We start from the raw sequence: 26,322 nt of genomic DNA, 5'->3' as shown, positions 1-26,322 counted from the left end.
TCTTCTTTCCACAATAACTCCTTCTTACGTATGAATTTCCATGCTGCATCAGAGGGCCATCAGGGAAATGATGATTCTCAACAGCTGTTATTTACCATCATTATTATCCTCAATGGGCTGGCAAACATTATGGCATTATTCACTATGCGCTGTGATAGGATAAGACTGGTTTGCTACTACAACTGCTGATTACAACAGTAATCTATTTTTCCACTCCAGTGAACCAGCTGGTCCCAGATCTGCTGGCGACCCTCACAGGAGGAGCATCCGAGTGCTTTTTCTACAAGCCAAACCCAAACGTTAACCATTAACAGCTAAATAAATAACATCTTAATAGAGAATCTGTTCCATGTTTATTCTCAAGCAGAGCTTTCCTGCAAAGATCTCTTTCTCTTTAGTCTCTACAAAAGACACACACCCACACTCACACACACATTTCATAAGTGTGTGAGAAGATCTGTATCAATGTGGGGCAGCGCTAACGAAGGAGAGGAGAGGAACTGTACTGCACAGCATGGGATTTGAAAGGGTAAAACTTTCAAGTCCGCTGACGTGTTAATATGTGAACACAGAAATATTCCTCCTTGTTGTGTATGAACATGTGTAAGCGTGTCCTACCTCCCAGCACGCTGAGCGTTATGGCCTCCGTGTGTTCGGCCAGCAGATCAGCCTTGGCGATAGCAGCCAGGGAGAGATAACTCGACATGTTCCTGCTCAGCTCCCTGTTCCCTCTCTGCAGGAACCGCACCGCTACCGGGACGGCCAGCACCATCACCGACGGACAGCTGTAGTTCTGAGGAGACGAGAGGAGAGAGGAGGTTTGAGGAGACAGCAACACGTTTTTATATCAACGGTCACTATTTTGCTGCCTTTTAACAGTGATTAAAGGGTTAAAAAACGCAAAAAATAGCATGGTCAGTCCCTTCATGCAAGACGTGTGAAGAGCACAGATACACAGTGACCATGGGGGAATAAAGAACATCCTGCCGTACAATATTTTTTACTATCTACAATGTCTCAGAACAGAGAAGTCTGATCTTTGCATGTTTACACTCCATACACCAGACACTGTGGCCTAAAAATATCCTCACTGCTGTGAGCTCTGCATCAAAAAGATGTTTGCTAATCTCAGACAAAAAGCAGCAGCTCTGAATGGCAAGTGTCTGAGAAGTTTGTCCCTGTGAACATTCAGAGAATTCAGAAGGAGGAAGGGGATTTCAAACACACTAGCTCCCTCAACAGGACAAGCTGAGTCTGTTTGAACAGGCACATGTGTTTATGTGAGACAAAGAGAGGCAAAGCTGCAGGAAAAAGACAGCCAATGGAGACTGCTACTGATCCATGTTTGGACTCACAGCTTCAGACCCTCTGCAGCGATTACATAATTTATATTTACTCTTAAAGCAAAAATCCACCGTCGGATATCTTCTGTGATGTATCATTGATCTGCACTCTTTGGACGATTTCATCTATTTGAGTTCCCATTTTTCAAACTCAAGCTTCCTCCGTCTACATCTACTTCAGAATACCCAGAATGCCTTGCAACCAGATGATTTACTGGTGATTTTTTTACAGTAAGGCCTGTCGCGATAATTATGTTATCAACCTATCATACATGTCTCATCTTATCGACTCTAAACATGTACATGACTTCAATGACCCGACATCTGGAATAACTGTAAAAAATTGATTTTGCCTTATTTTATATGTTTTATTAGAATGATGATATCATTCACACTTAAATAGTTTAATTAAAATTCAATATTCCTCAGCTATTATCTAAATAAAGGTAAATTGTGTCATAAAATAGTTCCAATAGGCAGAATATACCCTTTGGTGCAAAAAGTCCACTGGAGGATATATTTTCAGCAACAGAAAAAAAGATGTAGAAGAAAAATCCTAAAATGTGGCTAAAAGTATTTCTAACATCTTATTTGGTTGATAAATATTGTTTTTACCCGTCTGGCTCACTTTTCATATCGTTGATTCATGGTGTGAACTGCAGTGGACATTTACATAACTTTTCCAAAACAACATAATGGCAAAATGTTACTGGTATGTCAAGAGTAAAAACAAACATTGAAAAAAATGTGCTCACTCTCACTATCTGTCTGCCAAGCCTCTATTCTGCCACATGATGGCAGTGTCCACAAAAACTTCATTATTCCACCATCCATCAAACTACCTATCTACATCACAGTATACTCATTTGGCATGCAAACATTTTATCTATACATACAGCACATTTTTACCTTATGTAAGGATGTACAGATTTATTTCTCTACACCGTCTCTCTTTTCCATCTCACTATTGAGAGTCAAACATCAAGCAGCACATATTTTATGAAAAAAAAACACTGAAGATGCTGTCAGAAGCTAGAAATCTGTGTGTATGCAAATAAAACCCCCTTGTTCCCTCAGTCTGTTGCTCACTTCTCACCTCCTCTCTGTGGGAGTTTCAGTGGAAGAGGAAGAAAAGTGTTTGTGCATCCATAGATTCAAAATGACAGGAAGACAGAGAAAGAGATCAGAGAGGAGATAAAGATAGTTTGAGGGTAAGGGAAGGTAAGAAGGAACAAGTGAAGCAGGGGAAGTCGGTGGAATGAAATCAAAGAGAGAGACAGATTGGGAGAGGCAGAGAAAGGCTCAGCGACAGGGTGAAGAGAGAGAAGCGCCCGACTGATAACTGCTGGAGTTAGGACATCAGAGCCCGGAGCTGCTGCTGTCAGAGCTGTCAGGACTTTTAGTCTCACCTCTACAAGTGTGTGTGTGCATGCCTTTCAACAAGAATCAGTCTCATTATGATGGTATTAGGCACATTCCCATTCCCAAAGGAGATGAAGAGAGGGAGAAGGTAAGAGAGAGAGAGAGAGTCCCTCTGCTTTTAAACCCTCTTGTTGTGTAGGTCTGAAGGGAAAAGTTTCAGATTGACATTTTAAAGACGCTCAGCACCGATTACATAAAACAACATTTGCTCTTACGGCAAAATTCTACTTTGGATGTGCTGCATGATGGATGTTGTGATTTATACTTGTGTACCAAACTTTCTCTTCTACTTTTACTTCCCAGAATGCCTTTCAACCTAATGTTTACTGTATTAGATATTTGTAGCTAATGATTTGCCTGTTATCTGCAGCAATACTGTGATTAAAAAAATACTACCAAAAAAATAATGTGGACCCAGAAAAACAAACTGCATCGCCACTATTTTTTGTGACCAGGTTCGTAACCTGAGGGTCAGGATCACTCTGAGCGGTCACAAGATAAATGTGACGGTTCCCAAGATGAATGATGCAACAGAAAATAAGAAAAAAACTCATATAGCATGTACTTTACAACTCAGCTCGACTCAGCTCTGCATGCTTTTGTCACTTTCCTTGATTTTGTTTTCCAGCTGACTGCAGCTAATACCCTGTCAACACAATAGGGATACTTAACAAAATAACAGGGGAAAAAAATAGCAGGAAATCTGCCGTGACGTCATCTTCAATGCTACACAAACATACATGAACGATAAAGGATATATTTTCCTTCGGAGATCCTTACATCAGCGACCAAACAGAGGAATGTTTACGTTTGTCTGCAAAAACACAGCATGGTTTTGCAGGCTGCCGGTTTTTAAAATCTGGGTCGAGTTAATAAATAAAAACATTTCGGTCACAATGTGCAGTCACTGTCCAGGTGGCGACTCTAGTAATTATTCTCTTGGACCAATCAGTGGTCCAATGGAAAACCATTAAAGAGCTGTGCTATGCAGTGGTAACAGGGCAATAGACATATTCAACTTGTGCTTAGTGTACAAGCAGTGGTATAGTGGTGTCTTGGAAGGTACTATCAAAACATGATACGTCTATCAAATATATTATACATTGTTTTGGATTAGACTACCCAAAAGTCAATACAATAGTTTAAATAAGCTCCAACTCGAACAACGGTATCACTTTATAACTTTTGTGATTAAAAAGTGGATTTAATCTTTGTTGCTGTTTATCAACCTGACTGGAGGTGACCTCCATATTGGGTTGTTAATATACTGTAATGTTGACTGCAGACTGGAGCTGGAGGGGAACTGTATTTTTTCTCCAAAGAGAGGAGAAGGGAACAGAAGAGAGAGGACCGGAGTCTCTGGTGGCGCTAATGTTCAAGGACGAGGTCATGCTTACTCCCACCCTCACTGCATCCTGGAAGTTATAGCGACAGGCGACCAAATGAAACGCACCGTTATTTTGGGTCTGAACATTGTTGGGAAAATGTAGGATAACCTAAGTACACAACTCAACACAATATATAACAAAGGTTTAGTCGTTTTTAAAAATTTGAATGCATAATTTAATTTTATATCTTTAAAAGGACGAAGAGGTTGGGAACTCAGACTGTATTTCTCAGTTAACGTTTGTGGATCAAGTCCTTTTCACATACAGACAAAAACCCTGCACTGCAAATGAAGCACTGAAGTATCACATCATAAATAATGTTAAATACTCTACATATCACATTGGCTGCTGTTTTAAAACTTGTGCCACACTTGTTACACCATCTGAGGGCACTGGTGTAGTATTATTGACAGGTGTGTGTACAGGTATGTTCTGTATGTGCAGTTTGTGTTTCAGGTAATCCAGTAGAGAAATACTTTTGTCTGGAGTATAACATTACAAAGCAAAGTCTTGTATGTGTGTGAGCGCGTGCACGCGTACCTGCAGGATACAGCTGGTGATGTCGGAGGCTATCTTAGCATGCGGCGTGTCCTCTGTGTTTTCACCTTGCGGGGTGAGATTATGCTCCAGACACGACTCCCACAGCCCCACCAACGCCGTGCTGTGTTGCTCGATGGAGCCCGTCTCCCTAATGGCCGTGGTGATGCGCGTTATGCAAATCTCCACCACGGCCTGGTCGTTGTCATTGGTCAAGTAGTCCTGTCAGACGGCAGACAGTAAGAGGATGCAAGATTAAGGATGCAATGATAAATTAAAGGACAAAAAGATGAATTATGGATAAGAACATGAATAATTAATTAAAGTGGCTTTCGCCCTGTGATATTTTGGATAAATATCACCTGTGTGTTGGTTCTGCCTACTGACCGGTGAGCAGGAGATGACCTTGATCTGGTCCAGAGCCTGAGACAGACAGTCTTCGATCTCTGCGTCCTCCAGAGAAAATAAGTCCCCCGCTCTGGACAGATCTCTCTGCCCCAGCACCTGGCTGAACAGCTGGTGCATACTGGTCCTTGTTTAGGACTCCTTTCAGACCAGTTTGGGACTGGTGCCGTCCAGTTTAAGATCCCTTAATTGAGAATGGATATATTCCTGACATAATGTTTTCCTCTTGATTTCAGGCATCCATGCTGAGCGTATACAGAGTCGCCGTCATTGGGATCCCAAAAGCAGAAAGTAATACCTTCTAAAATTACATCAACTTAAAATTTCAGGCACTATTTTAGGCATCCTGGGTCCTGTGAATGCACTCTAAATGGTAAAATAACTGCAGTTAATAGAGAAGATTAATTATATATTAAGAATCTTTAATTGTGTGAACTTTTGTCAAAATCCTCTTCAGTCTAGTCCAGGATCGGGTGGGCGGGACAACAGTGGACGATTTTGGCCAAATGTTTTCCTGGGTCTGCCTGAGGCCTGTTACCATGGAGACAGGGCATATTCTGGAGAAGGAGGTCTTTTCACAGCAGAGTCCTGAAAGAGGGAGAGAGGAAGATTAAATTAACTAAATAAAAACTAAATGCTGGGATTTTCATTTTGTACACAAAAGAATATTCTGGCAGGAAATAGATTTAGCAGCTGAGACTGAGAAAGTCAATTTTGAGCCAGTAAGAGAAGCTGTGGAGGTTTAATTAGGGATTTTCTAGGGATTTTCGTTCTCAAAAACCAGACTTGGACAACTTGGACAACCAAGAAACTCAATATTAAAGCAGTCGTTCGACATTTTGGGAAATGTGCTAATATACTGTACCTGCTTCTCAAGCGATATCTCTGTTATCTTAAAAATATCTGTTGAAACACTCCTCCCACATCCATCCTAATAATTTTTTTTTGTCTCCTGTTTTCCTCTTTCTACGGGTTAAGGTAAGTTAATATGCGAGGATGTGGACCAAGTGACTCTTTGGTAATGTGTGACATATCTGCTACAACATCATACAAACATACAAAAATACACGCGCACAAATTGTTATGAATGGAGTCAGAGTTGTGGGGATTCAAAGGCACCACGTTAACCATTATCTCTGTTTCTGTGAAGCTCAATTAAACATTAAAACATTAACTCTACGAAGGGCACCTGAGGGGCGGGGGGAAGTTTTCACACCACACACACACACACACACACACACACACGTACAAACACATTCATGCACGATTTCTGTATGCTTGTTCTGAAAGTGTGTTACGTCCCTGGTCTCACACTATGACAAGAAACCTAAACACACCCACTCTTCATGTTCTTCTGCTTTTACAGAAATATCTTGCAAGTCGGAAACACACACACTCCTGAGAGCAAAGCAGCCACCCAGCGCGTCTGCTTCAGAGAATGAGCAGCTAAGCGTATGTATCTGTGTCATTGTCTGCTCCCCCGCACCCGCTCCCCTCTGCAATCAGACGCCATCTATCTCGTCCTCACACCATTTCTCTCAAAGTCACATTGGAGCGAGCCCAAGCCCGACCAGAGGACAGCACAAAGCGCAGCGCTTGGGAGACCGTTATCTCTCCTGCCAAGCCGCTGATGGCCATGGAAAGCCGCCCATTGCCAGGATACCACATCAGGAATTTGTATTGGTCAAAGCCAGGCTGCTGGGAGCACAACAACAAAACAAGCATAAATACAGAGCAGAGGGATTTATCTGTCACACACAGACTGAGTCTCTCTCACACACACACCTTTTATCCTGGTTGTGTAGCGCAACAATCAGAGCTTCTCTATGTCTGTGTATGTTGAAGGGACAATATGTGTGTGTTGGAGGGGTATCAGGTACCAATACCCTGCAACGTGTGATCTACATGTACTGTACGGTATATCGATACTGTATGATTGATGTGCATGACAGGGTGGCAACTAACAAACATTTTTCATTACTGATTAATCTGCTGATTATTTTCAATTTTAACGATACGATATGTAACATTTCTTCATTGAAATGACTAAAACGACCAGACCTTTGTTATATATCTTGTCAAGTTGTGTACTTATCCCAGATGTTCCCAACAACTTTCAAACGCAGAGAAATTCAAAATTTCATTCAAGGTAACGGTACATTTGATTTGGTTTCCGGTTGGTTGCAGGATTAGTCATTGACGTAATTTGCATTGAAGCGTCTTCCTCGTCAAAGAGCATCTGTTACTATTGATAACAGCGCCAGTTAACTGTTGAGTCGAAGATGTTACGCAGCCACATGCTACTATGACATGTGCACTATGATATTTGCAATATTTTTTCAGACAATGTCAAACCTGCGTTAAGTTGTGCTCGATTTTGACTTGTTTTCTTAGTTTTAGAGGAGTCGACTAGTCTAAGTTTAAGCGTCCGTTTAACGTCAGGGAAATGAGTCATTAGGAACATCCCTACTTTTTATATTGTCGAACCATTGAACTCAAAAAGACATAAAATCCCAATTTGCAGATTATTAAGAGGTTTATTATTAAAACTAGACAGTGCCCCTTCAAGTACACCTAGCTAAAACTATTACAACAGTCATACAACCAATCCTACCCTTATGAAGGTTTTTAATATTTAGTTTCTGATGCAACTGTTTTCAAGTTTTGAACTTTATGATTATTTCAGAGGCCGAAAGAAAGAAAGAAAGAAAGAAAGAAAGAAAAAAAGAAAGAAGCAGGGGATGGAGGTGGAGAGGGTCAAGAAAAGACACACCAGCAAAAGAGTTAGACACACACACACACTCAGAGTGAAAGGCAGAGAGCTGACAGAGAACCAGAGAGGAAAAAGCCAGAGGTGGATAATGTTTCGCTGTCCTGAATTCCCAGTGTAACCTGCAGACAACTCACATACTGAGCTTCCATTATTCTACCTGAATGCCTCACAACAGTCTCGCACACAAACACACACACACTCTGCACATACAGCACGATACATACACACGCCGTCCTCTCTCTCCTCAGCGGTGGACTGTTGTGTTTATTTACTGTATCCCTTCCTGCTCTCCCTATGTCACAGCGCGCCTGAGTGACTGAGCGCCAGTGTGTGTGTGCGTGTGTGTGCGAGTGTGTGTGTGTGTGTGTGTAAAAGCAGAGGAAAAAATGGGCCTGAGGAATTTCGGTTCTTAAACAATCAGCTAGTTACTATTAATCACCCAGCTACGGCTCAGCAAGCTCAGGAATGCAGCCTTTAAACACACACACACACACACGCGCACACAAACACACACAGTGACAGACAGCTGCAGTACCTTGTTTTCACCTGTACTAGGTAAAAGTACTACAGCATATCTGAGTTGCACTTTTCATTATCTTCTTATTGTCGTCCGTCAAACTTCTGACAAACAACATCACTTCTTCTGATGAACTCCTGTTGGATGTGAAGCTCTAGCAGGCACCCACATGTTGCAGGAGAGCTGCGAGTGGGCCACTGGGTGAGGGGTGACGGGGGGTGCGTCGTGTATGGTGGTGGGCGGTGGGGGCTTGAGAGGGTAAGGGGCTATGTGAGGACAATGTGAGCCAAGGGCCTCTCTCTCTTTCCTCCTGCACCGCCACGACTGTCTTCACTCGGCGCTCGGAGAGAGAAAACACTGGCTCTTTTGTATGACCTATAAGACAGACCACCCCTCCCTCCCTGCCTCCTCTCTCTCTCTTGCGCTCTCTGCTCAGTCGGCCCTGTCCTTCTGTGTAATGTGCACCTGCTCGGCCTGCAACACATCTCACACACACACACACACACACACACACACACACACACACACAGACTCGCACACAAATAGTTTAGAAAGTAGCTGTGTGAAAGGGAAAGACAGAACGGGACTACAGGAGGAGAAAAGAGTCCCACATTCCACTGTTTTCTCTCCATTACGGCTTCATTTCTGAATATACAGAAGCAGAATGTGGAAGAAGTAATTACTTTCTTTCTTTCTTTCGACGTAATTATTACAAGGATTTCAAAATGGGGCAGAGGCAGCCTGACACTATTAGAAAGCTGCTTTTCAAAATACTGTTTGAAGTTCCTCTCATCTCACACCGCTCAGATAAAGATAAATATGCCCAACCGGCTGTCAGTCAGCAGACAGGAACACTTTGAAAATTCATCCTCATCCTGGACTTTCACTGTTTATTTATGCTCACTATACACTAACAATTGTATATTAAAGGTGCAGTATGTAAGAATTGGGACAGGAAGCAGCATATCACCTGAGTAACCTCCCACTGCTGCTGTCTGTCACTGCCATTAGCTAGTTAGCTTAGTTAGCTGTGCAGCTAGCGGTGATATTAGCTGACAAGTAAAACAGAATGTGATAATAACCTAATCCTTTATCTCAATCCCCACTTTTCTGCCACTGAAATACATTTTCTTTTTGAGAAAAGAGCAGGATAATGAATTAATAATGCAGAACTATATGCTGGAGTGTGTTAGCTCAACATTTTGGCACATGTTGCTGGGTATCTGGAAAGATGGAGGGTATCCTGAGAAATTTGGCCTATTTAATCTAAATATAGTTAATTAAAAAGTGCGAGTTCGTCTGTGCAGTTAAACTCCAAAAAGTCTTTTTACTCTGTGGCCTCTATACTCTGTTTGAGATGTTTCCCTGCTCCAGCACGCCTGCGTCAAATGATCAGCTTGTTATGAAGCTCTGCTGAAGCCTGATAACGACTCCTTCATTTGGATCAGGTGTGTTGGAGCAGGGAGACGTCTAAAACAACAAGAATAACTTACATCTTAAATAACTACATAAAGTAACATTTTCTAATGTCTTGTGTTGTCCAAACACTAAAGATACTCGGCTTACAGAGAAATAAAAACTGAGAAAAACTGCTAATCTGAACACTAGAAAAGCTCAAACCAGAGAATATTTGTTGTTTTTGCTTGGAAAATTGGTAAAATGGTACCAGTAGCAGAGGCTGCTTATCGAGAGTGGTACAGCGCTTCCTTACCCTCTGCGCTAAGCCATTCACACTTCTGCTCACACACCAATGGAAAAGCCATTGGGGTTCAGTGTCTTGCCCAAGGACATTTCCATTTGAAGCTGGAGCCGGTGACCGAACCATCAACCCTACGAGTAGTAGATGACCTGCTCTGCCTCCTGAGCGACCGAAGCTGGCCAAAACGACACATTAACGACCCATTAACGATTAATTGCTTAAAAAATAGTTGTTTGATTAACTTCCTGTCAATCAACTACTCAACAACCCTTCAGTTCAGATCTGCCAAAAGGCCTCCATACATCCAACAGTCGAAATATAGCACGCTGTGACATCTAATGTTTTGGTCCTCCGATTTCATCCTGAGCAGAAATCTATTGTCCATATAAATGGTACGATTACATCGGTATATATTCCCTATATCTAGGCCAATCAGTTATGTAACACATGCCGTGAATATCATGAATAAGTAAGATGAATAAGTCACAAAGAAGAGACTCCCTGAAGACTTCTTTGGAAAATGATCCACACTGCTGCAGAGGACTCAGTTAAGACTTCTTGAAAGATAGACCCCCGAGGTTCAGCTTATGAAACATACTGTAGGAGTCTACTGTATTATAGATGTGTGTGTGTGCACGTGTGTGTGAGGGGGGCGAAAGGGAAAGTTCTCCATTATTTATGCCCTGCAGTTATGCAGCTGCGGCGCACCAATTGGGAATTACTGTATGACAGGAGCCCGAGAAAATAGCTACTGTAAAACACACTGAGAGATAAAGACAGACAGAAGGGGAAATGTGGAGAGACAGAGAGAGAGACTGAGCACGAGGAGGAGGGGAGGTGAGGATCTCACTTTCTCTCCGGAGAGCGGTCACTGTGGACCTGATAAGAGAAACTAGAAGCAGTCCACGGCAACACTTTAACGTGACACTTATGTCAGACTGGCTAATGCAGCCGGAGCAGATATGTTATGAGCAGCAGAGAGATAAGTTCAAACCGTGCAGACACACACAGACTGATGGCCACTGTTTTTATTCAGATTCAGAGGGCTACAGCAAGAGAACTTTAACATTTATAGCATGTAAAAATGTTCTATAAATAAAAGCATGAACCAGAAAATGATCATCATATGGGACGTTTCAAAGCAAAAGTTTGTGTTTATAAACTCTCAGCTTTAACCCAGATTGGCGACACAAAGATATCTTTTGGGACCCACCGTGCTGGATACCAAGGTGAACTAATTTGAATCCCAGACAGCGAAAAAAAAATAAGGTCTCTATAGGCCAATTTAAAACTGACTTCACCGTGTGTAACTGTGTGTCTGAGTCTCTGGAGTTATAACTGTGACAAACGCCAGTGAATCCAACCTAAAGTGTGGAAGGGGAGGGGGGTTCCTCTGGCTCTGCGGCGCTGTGAGACTCACAACTGCTGAGATGATTTCCACAGCAGAGAGGAGAGGGCCGGCTGGAAGAGTGCATTACTGCCACACTTCGCCAACCAACATTCACAGGCATTCTCTAAACCATTCATTATTCATCATTCCCCACCGCTTTCCGCAGCCCGAACTCTTAGAGTCTTGCCCTGAGAGCTGAACGGAAGCATGTTCTGGTTTCAGCGTACGGATCCAATAAACCTGGAGTGCAGGCTTGAAGCAATAAATTCAGCACATTAAGTGTGAGGACCTCATTCTTAATAGTGAGCTGCCCTCAAATATCCTCCTCAATACATGTTTAATATGTTTCTAAGTTTAGAAGTGTTTTCACATCTTGCATCCGCCACACTATCGAGGTTTCCTGCTTCCTGAGTGACTATGTGGGTCGGATAGTTGATTTAACCTACGATGCACTACTGCTTCCACTTGCAAGGTGTGCATTGTGGAAAATAACTTTTTTAACTTAAAATAGCAGCTTCAACATCATGTTGATGGTACAGTGTCTTGTAATAGGGTGGATGGTGTCTCTGTCTCAGCCACTCCGCCCCCCATCACTTGTTTCTGCACTTGAACTTCAGTGAGAGGGCAGGATTACAGTGTTATGCACATGTGTACTTCAACATACACGTTTTCAACACATAACATTGGTATGATGTAATGAGTTTTGTTTGTAGTCACCACCTAAATTACATCTGACAATTGTTTGTATTTACGACAGTGATGTTGCACTCAGGAACTGTGGGGGGCACCACATCGCACAAAATACCAATTTCTACATAATGTTGCTTTAACCCCGTCTTTTAGTACCGGAGCAGTACACTAGGTACCTCAACAGAAGGGTAATGAAAAAACAGGACAGCACTGAGCAGTTTTTTTCTGAACTTTTGATTAACAACCATTCACCAGACAACCAAGTGCCCTCTTGGACGCCCCTATGCTAGATAAAACATGATGAAGTGCCATCTAACGTGCCCTTCCTGCATGCTGGTGCCCACCCCATAGAGCCATGCCCTTTTTTATTCAATGTTTTTTTTTTTGTAATCTTTTTTGCCCCTGTCTCTCAAATACCCTGATTCCACCACTGTTCAAACCCACCGTGCTGCCCACCAAGTCACATGATAAATCAAATGAAGGACTTGCAATCCAGCGTAAAGAAGTTATACTCTACGCGACACCATAAAAATCCAATAATACTGGATTTTTAGTAATTGCATTCTGTAGAGAAGCGAGTGAGTGAATATGAGCTGTGTGTCCATCTATCTGTCCTGCCCTGGGATGGCTGGAGCATGAATAAATATCCAGTCAGTCCTTTCACACAAAATACTCCCTATCATGTCCCTCCATCTTGGGACATTAACATCTGTCCAATCTCAGAAGTCTGTGACCTTGAGGAATCCCCCCTCCCGTCCCCTCCTCCCCCTCTCTCCCTGTCTCTGTCTCCACACACAGATGGAGCAACAGTGGATTTAGACTTGTGCCGAGCATAAAGAGAAGAAATGCACGGACTACGTGCGAGTAATGCGACTGAACTCGCCTTTCAAGCTCTCGGTGCACATTCCACTGTATTTACACCGAAACACCGTGAGAGAGAGAGAGAGAGAGAGAGAGAGGGAGGGAGGGAGTGGGAGAGACAGACCAGACAGAGAGGGAGACATGGAAGTACAGCAGGTGTAAAATAAGTAGTCTAGGATGCCACAATGTTTCCATCAAATCCTGAAGATATCCATTTTAAAGTGCATTGTGTGTCTGTAACCTACTTTAATTCCACATCCTTTATATATTTTTTCACATTTCTTTCCCTGCCTGCAAACACACTGTCAGCATATGCAATAATTAACAAGTATTTCACGTTATATTACAGCCGGCGTTAATGGGAACAGCCACCTGCGCGCTCTCCTGTGAATTCCTCTGTGCGTTTCTGAAGCGAGAGGTATTTGAAGGTGTCACGTCGGTGCTTTGACCGCCGATTCCACCTCACCCAGTCAACTTTCCCGACATCAAGGAATGCGGGTGGCATTCGCTCAATCAGCACCGCGTTTTCTGCCTGTATTGACAAGAGAGCCATATGCAACAAGACGAAACAAAACCCAGATTCAGCCCAGCACCGCGACGGACAGCTTACCTGCTCCGTGCAGGACGAGGGCGCACGGACGCTGTACGCGGAGCTTCGTTCAGCGCCTCCGAGCCTCGGTCAGAAAGCGGTACATGGCAGCACAAATTGCCCCTGCACAGCTTCAAGTTCTCCCACACAGCAAGCCGTACAGTCATCCTCGTCGGCCACCATTGGAAAGCGCGCCACCGTGCGGCAGACGAGCGCGCGACGCGCGGCAGCAACAGGTCGATGGAGGGAGGGACGAGGGTAGGGTGCTGCCTTCAGGTACAGTCGGGAAATATGTAAAGAACGAGGTAGTTCTATTGTGTCGATGTTAGAAATTTACATTATTGCACAGCTAACGTGCGTCTTTATATCCTAATATCAACTGCTATTTTCTGGCTGTTGTATCAGTTTTCAGTAGGGTAGTGACCATAACCATGAAGGAGGATATTCATTCAGCCTGATGTTGAATTTAATCAGTATCCCAAAGCCTACAGATCTACACAAGTTACTAACCAGTTCCAATGTTGAGCCTTTCTGGCATCAGAGCTGAGTTTGTCCTGAAATGCTGGGATTGTGCTGTATAGATGTACAGCAGAGGTCTGCAGAGGGCAAACAATTATATCACACTTTGTAAAAAAAAAAAGACCCGCTGAAGAGAAGGTAAGAATCTCACAGGTGAAAAATTATATTTTATCAAGACTGTTTTTCCACAACTGTCAGGCAGTCTCTTCTCATAGATTGAAGGAACTATAGTAGTCCAAGTTGGCCCACAGATGGCGCCCACACCAAAATAGTGATGTCACAGTTGCCCACAGCCAGCCTGTGGAGGTCTAGTTAACATCAGTTCTTAATAACAAATAACACATCAGCTCCAAAAAAGATAGAAAGAGAGACTATTGTCTGAATGTTAGATGGTTGTTTATCATATGAATTTCAATGACTTCATTCACTAAATAACAATTAACAACAGTTCTCAACTCCAGGCCTACCCACCAGGATGTTTTTGAATCTTTCAGCCACATCTCATGGCCTTCATCAACAGTTGGAGTTTGCTCAGTTGCCATCGATAGTGGTTTTGTATAAAAACAAATCAGGACTTTGCTGTCACAGATGAACTCAACTAGCTTCATGCCATCGCTCCACATGTTCCCATAGTGTCGTTCACTGTGTGGTTGGGCAACACACTCTGGTCCTCATCTTAATTCATTAAAGCCAACAAATAGATGTAGATAGAAACTAAATAAAGAAAGCCTACTTTATGGATGATTCATTGTCCATTTTCTGTTACATAGAAAATAATTTAGCTTTAACTTGGTGATGATAACATCTGCAGTGTCACTAATAAGGATGTTTGCTCTATCAATCATAAGTTAGGTATTTGCTGATACAAACTGTAAAGAGCATCCTGTGTGCTCTGTGTTTTTCCAGTTTATCTGTGTTAATAATCTCTCCTGAGCAGAGACAAAGACCATGTCATTACTGTTTTAGTTTGGTTTATTTAGATAATCCTTTTCAAGTATATAAGACAATGTACTAAAAAAAGGAATTAAGATGGCAGGTACTAATTCAAGACTATGCACACATCTAAATCTTTACACGTACAAATAAAACATATGTCCTGATCATCAAGACTAAATACCTGTATATACAAACATGTCAGCTAGGAGATATTCGTGTAACCAGTATTTGACCAATAAACAAAACAATTGACCCTTAAACTTTGATGAGCTTCAGAATGGTCATACCATGAAGGAACTCCCTCACACATACCCAGTGGTGGAAGAAGTATTAAAATCTTTTAGTCAAGTCAAAACAGAAATACAACAATGTAAAATTATTCCACAACAGGTAAAAGTCCTGCATTCAAAATCCAACTTAAGTAAAAGTACAGTATTATCAGCTAAAAGTATCAAAAGTAAAACCGTAGTAAACTGGCCCTGTGACTGATATATTAGTCATATGTAAGTATTTTGTAGGCAAACAATAAAAAAAACCTTAAAAAGCATCAAGATAAAAATGAAATAGTTTGGAATTGTACAAAACAAATACATTTGATTCAGTTGTACCGTACAGCTCGCTTTGTAAATGACTGTCTCAACATGAGTCATGACATTGTAAACAGCACTGTTAAAGGGAACATACACCATGTAAATAAGGCTACAAATGGTAATCACAGGGCTGCTGTTGAAATGGGGCTGCAACTGGGACAATGAGATCAAAGGAATACATATACAGCAAAAATACAATCTCTCATGAAGTTGAACACCATGAGTTGTCTGTGTCTGTCAAGAGTTTACCTCTAAGGTCATTCATTTCTTCTTTGTGTTTTTTTTGCAGTTCATCTATTTCTTCGTCTTCAGTGAGTCGCCGCTTTAACACAATCATCTCTTCGTCGTGTTTCTTCTGTAGTTCACCCACTTTTTCTTTCTCTTTTTTGTCATTTTCATCTAAAACGCTCTGTTTGAATTCATTCATCATTTGTTCATGCTGTTCTTTTAAATTACCAATGCGTTCGTTCCGTTTTTGTTTTTGCTGGGTCGCAATCTTTTGTTTCATTTCCAACTTTTCTTCTCTGTGTTTTTCAGACAACTTGGCCCTTTCTAAGCTCTGGTGTTCTTTGTTTTGGGTCAAAAGTTCTTTGTCCAACGCTTTCATTTCTTGATCATGTTTTTCCTTTAATTCATCCATTTGTTTCTTCTCTTTTCTTTGGTTTTTGACCGAAAGTTCTTTTTCAAGGTTAGCCAGCTCATTTTTGTGTGCTTCTTGCTTTGTCCTTATTTTTTTCCTGTTGTCTTTCTTTTGGGTCAGAATTTGCAGTATCAAGTCAGTCAATTCTTGTTTATGTTTGTTCTGTACTTTGTCCATTTCTTGCTTCAGATTTTCTTCTTTATGGGATGAAAGATCTTTCAATCCGTCATATTCGTCCTGCTTCTTCTGCATTTCTTTGTCTTGCTGTTGCTTCAGATCCGTCACTTCCTTAATGTGTTTGTCTATCAGAGCTGCGAAGTCCTTCTCCTTCTTCTCTCTGAATTCATTGAACTCTTCAGCTGTATTTCTGGCCTCTTCTTCATATTTTTTCTTTATGCGCTCCACTTCTTTCTTATGGTTCTCCTTGATGTCTTTTTTCTCTTTTTCCTCTTTTTCTTCTCTGATTTGATCCTCTTCCTTTTGTTTCTTTTCATAGTTTTCTCTTTTTTGCTCGTATTCTTCTTGCAGCTTTCGAAGTCTCATTTGTTCCTCCTGTCGTCTCTCTTCATCTTCTTGATGTCGTTTGACCCACCATTCTTTTTGTTCTTTTTCAAGGTCATCTCGTTCTTTTCTCATCTCTTCTCTACTCTCCTCCAGTTTTCTGTAAACGCCCTCCTTTGATTCTGACTCTGATTTTATTTTTTGCTCCAAAGCTTTAACTTCTTGTTCCCATTTCTGTCGTTTAGTTTCTTCCTGTTGTTTTCTCTTCATGTCTTCTGCATTTCTCCTTTCATGTTCTTTCTTTCTCTCTTCCCGCTCCTTCTTAATGTTTTCTTCCATTTCTTGAAGTTGTTTTTCTCTCACTTTTCTCTCATTTTCAATTCTTGCTCTCTGTTCCTCCTCAGTGTCTTTTTTCTCTCTTTCCTCTTGTTCTTTTCTGATTCGGTCCTCTTCTTTTCTTTTCTTCTCATAATTTTGTCTTTCTTGTTCATATTCTTCTTGAAGCTTTCTTAGTCTTGCTTGTTCTTCTTGTCGTCTCTGTTCATCTTCTTGACGTCGTTTTCCCCACCATTCTTGTTGTTTGTTCTCCTCATTCTCCCGTTCTCTTCTCATCTCTTCTCTGCTCTCTTCCAGCTTTCTGTAAATGCTTTCCTTTAAATCTGACTCAGATCTTATTTTTTGCTCCAAAGCTTCAACTTTTTGCTTCCAGTCCTGTTTCTGAATTTCATCCTCTTGTTTTTTCTTCTTTTCTTCTTCTTTTCGCATTTCCTGTTCATTTTTTCTCTCCTCCTGTTCTTTCTTGATGTTTGCCTTCATTTCTTGAAGTTGTTTTTCTATCAGTTTTCTCTCCTCTTCAATTTCTGCCCTCTGTTCTTCCATTCTTTTTTTCATTGCTTCTATTTCTTCCTCATGCTTTCTTTGAAGTTCCTCCCTCTCTCTCCTCATCTCCTCTTCCCTCTCCTTCAGGATCATCTCCACTTTTTTCTTTATTGCTGCCTCAGCCTCCTGGAACATGTCATTAGTGTAGCAGCTATTGCCATTTCTCTTCACCATTTCGTCAATCTTGGTTATCAACTCACTGACTTGTGTGCGGTTTCCTTTATCCTTGTTGTTAAAAACGTGGTATCTTCCTCCACAGTTTTCAATCAGAATTTTGAATGATTCATCACATTTGTATTTGATGTAGTCCTCGATGGATAGCTTCGTTAGGCTATCACCCCCAGTTAAAAGAATGATGGTGAACTTTCCTGAATTTTCCCCAAATACTTCCTTGATGAGATTTAATGTATCTTTCTCCTCTTTTGTAAACCTACCAATTTGTATCACCAAGAGGAAGACATGTGGTCCTGGAGCCAAAAGACTGATGCATTTCCCCATCTGCTCATTAACCTCATCATTGGACAAAGTTGTGTCGAACAGACCAGGAGTGTCGACCAGATCAACTGGACGACCATCCACCACACAATGTGCTTTCTGACAACGTTTAGTGACTGATGTTTGGCATAGATCGGCCTCAAACTCTTCTTCTCCTAGAATGGTGTTTCCTGAGGAGCTCTTCCCACTGCCAGTCTTCCCTACCAGCACAATCCTGAGACCATTTGGGCTCTGTTTCTTGTCATCACCTGTGAAATATAAAGATCAGGAGTTACTGAAAGAACACAGAAAAAATATTTTGATGTATTATCGTCTAAATTATTATTAATATTACTTACAGATGCCCCTGCAGTTTGTTTTCAGGTCCTTCAGTTCAGTCTGTAGTGTGTTGATGTCTTTCTCTTGTTGTGTGATCTTTTCTACTTGGGCAAATGCAAACGTTTCTGTTGTGTAGGATGATGGTTTGTCTTCAGAGGATCTCATATTTTCCACCATGTCCAACAGCTTTGGGATCTGCTGCTTTTCCTTGATGTTGAGGACAACATGTCTTCCTTCACACCTTTGACAGAGGTCCTGGATGTCTTTGGTCTTACTCACAAAGTTAAGAAAAGCTGGAGCTGTAGGATCTGACTCCACAGTGAAGAGGATCATAGTGAAATCATTGACTCGAGAGCTGAATGTTCTCTGAATGGTCTCTAACTCTCCCTTGTCATCATCAGTGAGGGGACCCACAGGTAGGACCAGGATTAAGGCATGGACACCCTCAGGATCAAAGCGAGAGATACACCTGATCGATTCCTTCATCACTTCCTCCTGAGGTTTTCCATACAAGGCAGGCAGCTCAACCAGGGAAACCCAACGTCCACACACCTCTCCCTGACTGTGACCACACTCTGATGAGGTGGAGACTGAATAAGTCTGACCTAAAATGGCCTTGGCGGCTGAAGTCTTCCCTGCTCCTCTCCTCCCAAACAGAACCAGGTTTAAGGCAGAGGGGGGAGATTCACTGATTGCATTTGCTGTTTCTTCAATCCTTTCCATTAACGATCTGTGGTCATCTTGAGAAATACTGTAGCGTCTTCCTCCACACTTTTGAAGGAGATCATTCACATGGACATTCATTTCATTCCCCTCATGTGTCACGATGACCATCTTGCGATTTAGAGCATCGTGACCAAACAAACTCAGGACGCGCATTAGCTTTTGTCTGTCCTCCCCAGTGAAATTAGATGGCTTCACTAAAAGCAGGAGAACGTTTGGTCCAGGAGGACAAAGAGTCATACAGCTCTTCACCTCTCTTCTCAAAGTGTCTAAACGCAGACTAAACATGTTATGTGGCGTTTTCACTACTGTCAGCGGTTTCCCGTTCCACTCTCCACACGTGGCCACACACTGTCTGGTTCGAGAAGTTATTTGGTAATGAAAAGCTTGGTCCCCGATAATGAAGTTGCCAACTTTTGTCTGTTTCTCCTCATTTTTTCCCAGCAGCACAATCCTGAATCCAGATGCTGAAATACAAGAGAGAGAAAGATAAAAATGAAATATCCTCCCTCTGAGGCTGAACTCAACACACTTGGCTGACATGAGCCTTTTATACATTTGTTTAGCCTTACATTCATTTTTGCTACCATACACTTTTTGGATACAGGTTGGCAGGGAACTTGGTGAAGTAATGCACAGGTGATGTCTATGGCATGTGTCAAGTGGGTTTGCTGACATGCAGCACTGCAGTGACTTAGTGGAAATCTGCTTTGTGAGGAGATCTCTTCAGTCACCTCCAGAATTTGCCAATATTTTGGTTCAATTCAAAGTGCCAATATGTTGTTAAAGGGGCACTATGTAGTTTGGAGAAGAAATTCAAACTCAGAATTTTAATGTTTACATTAATGAGGTACTTTTCCATAACTGAATAAACAAAATTAGCTCCTCAGAAGACTGTTTGAAGCTAGAAAGATGGCAGGGTCCGCAAAATATAAACAAATTAAAACAGTATGAAATTGTGTGAAAAAAAGAGTTTGTTTATTTTGTTTGTTTAGACATAAAATGATCTTTCTCTTGTGATTAAAATTTCTTCCCCAAAACTTTATACAACTGTTTTACTGTACATAAGAAATTACGTTTTTAGAAAAGATGTAGCGGTGGTCAGAAACATTAATGTTACCCTCAAGACATATTGTCTGCTATGATTAATGATTTGGTTTAACATGGTTTTCCAACATTAAAAGTAAAAAAAGAAAGCAAAAAAAAAAGAATAAGAAACCTCTGGATCTTTTAATCAAAGACCTCATGCCCTACCCACCACTGTTGCTTGTGCTAGGCGGACCAGTGTAGCAGCAGTTCACAGAAAAATTGTTAGCAGTTAAGGAAACAGCAGACGGATGCAACCAAACGTGTTTGAGCCTTAGTAAGACTTAGATGGTCCCCATCTAAATGGGGAATCTGTTGTGAATTGAAGTTGACAACAAGCACACTTATTAAAACGGTGAGTGTAGCATAGTAGTTAGTTTTGTTTATATTGTTTGATGGCTTGTTAGTGCAGCAGATAAGCAAAAAAAGTGTTCAACCAAAATGGCAAGATGGCTGCCATTTTGGAGATTTGGAGGGTGTCAAGTTGAATTGTTGTTATGAGAAATGAAAACACAACATGTTGCAGTTGCCCTGACGGACTGTAGTGCTGCTACACTCTCATTCATGGGCTCTCATTATGTTCCTCCTGGGAGCTGCTGACTCTCGTGTGACATCTCATTATAAAATTTGGTATTACAGGTCTGGCCTTATATCAAACCAGTTGTACATTTAAAATTGGTCCAACCGTACCTCTTAGCCTTTCTACACTTTATTTTATTTTATCAAAAGAACAATCCCCAAATATCCCCAAAAATGTGTGCCAATTTTGGTACTTAAAATGTAAAAATTGAGTCAACAACAGCTTTAGTGGTTGTGAAATGTACAATAATCTGAAACGATGTTACAGTGTGTTCACATTGACACAGAAAATATTACCAAAGTTAACAAAAAAATATATTCTGTCTGGCTGAGATTTTCATAGTATATGTAATATCTATTTATCCTGAGAGCAAACTAGGTTTGTAGAGGAATTGGCTTATTGGCAGTTGTAGTATTTCATATTAGACACCGTCTGGTTTCAAATGTGTGATGTATCAAATTTGGCTTGTTCAGTGTATGTTTAAATTTCAGTTTTTAGGGAAGTGCACAGACATTCCCTCCTTCAGTAGAGGAATGTGAAATGTACAGTGTCACATTTCTCATAAATTATATGTACATCTATATCTATGTCTTGTGCCGATTACAAAGTATCTAAAACTGAATTCAACAGATGGGAGATAATAACATGTGAAATGTTGTAAGATAAAATTATTTTATTTTACTTTTTTATACTTTTTGGGATGTATTTGGGTTCATTCTGGAGAAAATATGCCACCAAAAATCTACCTGCAAATACATAATTAGCATTGTAATGAATTTACTTACTGCGAGTTGAAGGGTTTTCCCATGAGACTTGAGCAGTGATTCCTTCAAACACATCCAGCCCGGGAAAAAAATTATATCATTAACTTGTTGCTAAATGTTTTAATTTTATCAAAGGGGATTTATATGACAAAGTTTTAATTGTTAGAATAGTTTCAGCACTTACCAGCTCTTTTAACAGCACCTATGATAGATGTCCCTGTTTCCTTTTGTCGCGGGCTTTGATGATCACCTGGTAGAGAAGATGTTGAGTCCACAAACACATCACAGCTGACATGATCTCCATTGTTCTCCTTTACAATTTGAGACAAGCGTGTTAACAGCTCTAAATGTCCAAGGTTCTTCAGCCGCAAACACCTGTCTCTACACATTCTGATCAAGTCTTTTAGTTGAGGATGTTCCATGTATTTTTCCACGAAAGCTGAACTCTCCGCTCTGGGTGGTGATATCAGGACCAGCGAATGATCAAATGATTGATCACCAAAGTTCTCAAGGATTGATTGAAGCCTTCGTTTTTGTACTTCATTGAAGTCTTCAGGCTGTATAACCAGCAAGAACACATGAGGTCCAGGATCGGAGTTATTCATGCATTCATGTACAAACTGTGTAAGATCGTGCTGAGAGAAGTTAAAATGAAGCAGATCTCCTGTGTTGATCACAGCTATTTTTTTCTGTTCCAGCGGTCCACTGATTTTCAGACTGCATTTAGGTGCTTGGGTGAATGCAGTTACTCCCAGTATGAAGTTCCCCACTGACCTCCTCTCAGACCAGTTGTTCCCCAGCAGAACAACCCTCAGCTCAGACACTGTGAAGAACAAAGATTTAGAAAAGTAACTACGCACACATGCATTTACTAATTTATAGTTTCACTGCTATTTAGTTTCTTACATTAAGATTTTACCTTTGAAATATTGTAAACTCTGATGTTCTTAAATAGGATAACACAGTTAAGTTTGACTCACTGGAAGGTGGCAGTAACTCATAGCTGCTGCTGCGTTTCCGAGGTTGCAGATCACCTGTGAATGTAAGGAAACAGCATTCATTTATTTATTGATGTGATTACATGTACATTATAGTAGACCTTCTTACTACTATATTGTCATCATTTAAATGACCCATGAAACTTTCTAAAACTTTGGAACAGATCTAAAACAAACATATAAAACCTGTTAGAACCCAACGTACTGTAAACATTTTTTTTTTTAAAAACCCTGCTGAAAAAGACCCTATAGAGAGTCCAACCCAGTCCTAAGTAGACCCAAGGCTAATCAGACCAGATTCATAATGTGATGGACCTGAACAGACTCAAACAGAGAGACAACACCACCTCTAGCTGCAGCATGATGCTCCACTGATTAACAAGTAGCTGTGATGGAAAAGAGCAACGGCACATCATTTTTCCTTCACAGCACAGTTCATAGGTCAGATTCTCTGTCTGCCTCAAAAAATGCATTTTTTCTATGATGATGTTTACGACACAATTGGTAATGGAAGCTGATAGAGTCCACTTGGATCAATTTGACATATTGACACACAGACCTGAGACCTGGCTGCTGCGAAAACTGGAGTTGATTCAGACTGGTAGGGCAAATAAGCAATTAGCTATTAGCAATTGGTATCTTTCCCCCTTTTTACACGTTTTATTGTGATGATAAACCTTCATTACAGTAATTATCACAGACATAATCATAACTTGGCACCTACGTATTTAAAATTCCTTTATAATGATTTAGTTTTATTTAATATTGTATGGAATACACCTGCTTTGAACAACATGACGTGTCTAACATAAGGACTGTTGCTGGTAGTAGTGAGAAATTTCATGACTGCAGATTCAAACAACACATAGGCTTGTGTTGTGATTCCAACAAACTTTAATGTTTTGTTAACACCAACTTGGACTATGTTGGCTTTGAATCCTTTGACAAAGAACACAACTGTAATAACATTTTAAAAATGCAAGAGAGACTATTAAACTAGAAAATTAAGTTGAAATAACACAGGATATCAATCAATGGTTTAATTTAAGATTGCCAAGTCTCAGTATTATTTTAAATGCAGGAATCTTTATAAATTAGAACACATTAGTCGTTTACTAATTAACCAGTAATAATATGTGACGTAGAGTTGATTGAACTGCGACTGTGGTCCGGATGTAAGCTGGATCCCCTCCCTGTGATGTTCTGTCACTGAGCTACAGTATATAGTGGTTTCATACTTAGTGTACAGACTGGATTATACAGAAACATCTAAAGACAAAGGACTTTTCTAATATTTATAATATAAAATGTAGACATACAGTAGAGAGAAGACAAATAAAGACTGACGGGACTCACCTGATGTTGCAGTGGCCATGATGTCTCTCTAGAGACATCAGAGCCTAATTCAACTGAGGACCAACTGCTGCATGAAGAACCTGGGGATTGAATAATTACAGTGTAAATTATTTTACTTTTTTAAACACCAAAATGCTTTTACAGAGCAAACTGCCGTTTCTGGGTCTCCTTCACAACCTCACTGGGGATTAAAATTTGCAACCTATGCTCTGATCACATTTCATAATGTGTAGGTCTGTGTGGAAAATTCCCTGAAATGTAGGATTTATCTTTACATTTTTAAATCTATAATGTATTAACCTACATAATCTGTGATGGCATTTGCTGAGTCTGACAAAGGAGATCTATAGATGTCAATGCTATCAGAATAAATGCTTGACTAATATAGCTGAGCTACTTCAATTACATATACAGTAGGCTATATAAGACAAACTAAATGTGAATCAAACGTTTAGTTCAGTGCTTATGATTATGTAACGTCTCTTCCTTGTTTTTCCAGTTCAACTAGCCCTACAAAATGGCAACGCCTAAGATTGATATTAAAGTGAAATAAACATTTCTGAGTCGTATGCACAGATACAACTTATTTCATAAATTCAGATTTCCTCTAGTCAGACTCCAACAAAAGCATCAGGACTTGAGAACAAAATCTAAATATATATTAATCATTTAAATCATCTCCCTTCATAGGCCTGTTGATCACTGCTATGTTTCCATCTAAAACATTTGAACAAACCTGTGACTTTTACCTGACATCGTGTATCTTGACAGTCTGTCATCAGTCAGTATCAAGTGAGTGACAACCCTGATAGATTATTCTACTTTATTAATGTGTTGGTATTTACCTTTAGTTAAGTGGTAACCCGTCCGATGTCCCGTCGCTTGCCACAGGTCCAGACGACAGAAAGTGAAATAAGATCTTGGGTAACACCTTCATCATTTTCTTCCAAGGCGTGTACAGGCAGACTTAAGGAGACGTGGTTGGTTGGCTACAGGTTGGGCGCACCGTCTTTTGAAATCATGCATTAAGTCTCCATATTCAGTAAAATAGCCTGCTTTGTTACTTTCAAATAGATTTTGTCTTTTATGTCTTTTAATTGTCTTTTATTTCCCACTGAAGTTTTTCAAAAAGCTCTTGTTTGTAGATTTTGCTGGTATTTTAAATCAGATTTTAAACAGAGACAGAGGGAGCGATCATGTCATGATCATGTAGTGGCGCCACAAGCCTAATTAAAGCTGTGAGTTTTGTGAACGAAGCGCAAACTGGCATGTCATTGTTAGTGTCTAAATATTTTGGCATATGATCACAAGGAAGAGGGCGTTTGTGCTGGTTAGTTCAAGTTGTGTGCGTAGGTGCGAGTGTGTGACACCCTCCACAGCTGTTTGCAGATGTTTCGGCTCTGATTCTATTGCCCCATATTGCAGCAGTCCACAGAGGGCAGACGGGTCGACAGGGAAGTGAAGAGACAGTCACCTCCTGCTGATTTTGAGTGATTATTGTGAATGCTTTGATTTATAAATGTAAGTAAATAATGCTCAGTTTGTAACGAAGTGTTAAGTTTAAGTTAAAGTACGTGAATATGTTAATTGTTGTAGGTATAAATGCTTTTTGTTTGGCGTTAATTGAAAATGACACCATACATTGAACACCACAGTAGTGCTGTGGTGTTCAATGTAGCGGCAGCAGGGAGGGACAAGTTAGGGTGCTGCCTTCAAGTACAATCGGAATTAGGATGTACGATGATATTTGTGACATAAAGTATCTAACTGGCCTTTTCCCAGCTAGTTACACACCAAGTACCTATTCATCAGGTGTCACTACAAATTAGGTAATGTACTTTTAGGAATGAGGCTTGTAGGGCTTTAGATATAGGTTACTCTAAATAACTAATTTTTTTCAGTGCTGAATGTTCTGGATGGACCATATCATACACCAGTGATACTTCATGTTTTGATCTGGCATTTGGTTAGTATTAGCAGTGGGCCTATTCATCTTTGTTAAACATTTACCTGACACAAAATCCTGTTCCTGACCAATTCATTGTTTTTCAATTTCTGCCACTCTCCTTTTAAAGCAGTCAACCAAGCTATGGGCTGTTGACTTTAAAATAAATTAAAACTTTTGTTAGAGGAACAACCTCGATCTTGTTTCCACCATCCAATACTTGAAATTATGATGTAATGATCCTGGGAATGTACAATGAGCTCTAAAAGGAAGCATGGTACCACAAAGGGGATTGAGAGAGAGGAGTTGAGGCTCAGGGACTTCGTGGCTGCATTCCAAACCAAAGTTATCCCTAATCCCTTTTCCCAGCTCAGACAT

General features: G+C 40.7%; 2 protein-coding genes across 2 annotated transcripts in view; both read right to left on the bottom strand.

Moving 5' to 3' along the window:
- Positions 1-13,767, bottom strand: part of veph1 (ventricular zone expressed PH domain-containing 1) — an 82,703-nt gene extending 68,936 nt beyond the window's left edge. The window contains exons 1-4 of the mRNA XM_084351356.1: positions 13,636-13,767; positions 5,078-5,683; positions 4,694-4,912; positions 619-793 (exon numbers count right to left, since the gene is read on the bottom strand). Of these exons, the coding sequence (XP_084207482.1) occupies positions 619-793; positions 4,694-4,912; positions 5,078-5,215 (532 nt within the window). The 5' untranslated portion in view covers positions 5,216-5,683; positions 13,636-13,767. The remainder of the gene's footprint in view (positions 1-618; positions 794-4,693; positions 4,913-5,077; positions 5,684-13,635) is intronic.
- Positions 13,768-15,111: 1,344 nt separating this feature from the next.
- Positions 15,112-19,267, bottom strand: LOC311256197 (uncharacterized protein). The gene is made up of 2 exons (XM_084351046.1): positions 18,513-19,267; positions 15,112-18,422 (listed from the first exon to the last, which is right to left on the bottom strand). The coding sequence occupies exons 1-2, from the start codon at positions 19,213-19,215 to the stop codon at positions 15,862-15,864; spliced, it is 3,264 nt and encodes a 1,087-aa protein (XP_084207172.1). The 5' UTR covers positions 19,216-19,267; the 3' UTR covers positions 15,112-15,861.
- Positions 19,268-26,322: the final 7,055 nt, after the last annotated feature.

This window comes from Pagrus pagrus (assembly GCF_965226575.1).
Source record: "Pagrus pagrus genome assembly, chromosome: 4".
In the NCBI taxonomy this organism is placed as follows: domain Eukaryota; kingdom Metazoa; phylum Chordata; class Actinopteri; order Spariformes; family Sparidae; genus Pagrus; species Pagrus pagrus.
Note: the sequence above shows the minus strand (reverse complement) of the source record. Positions and strands in the feature narration are given on the sequence as shown.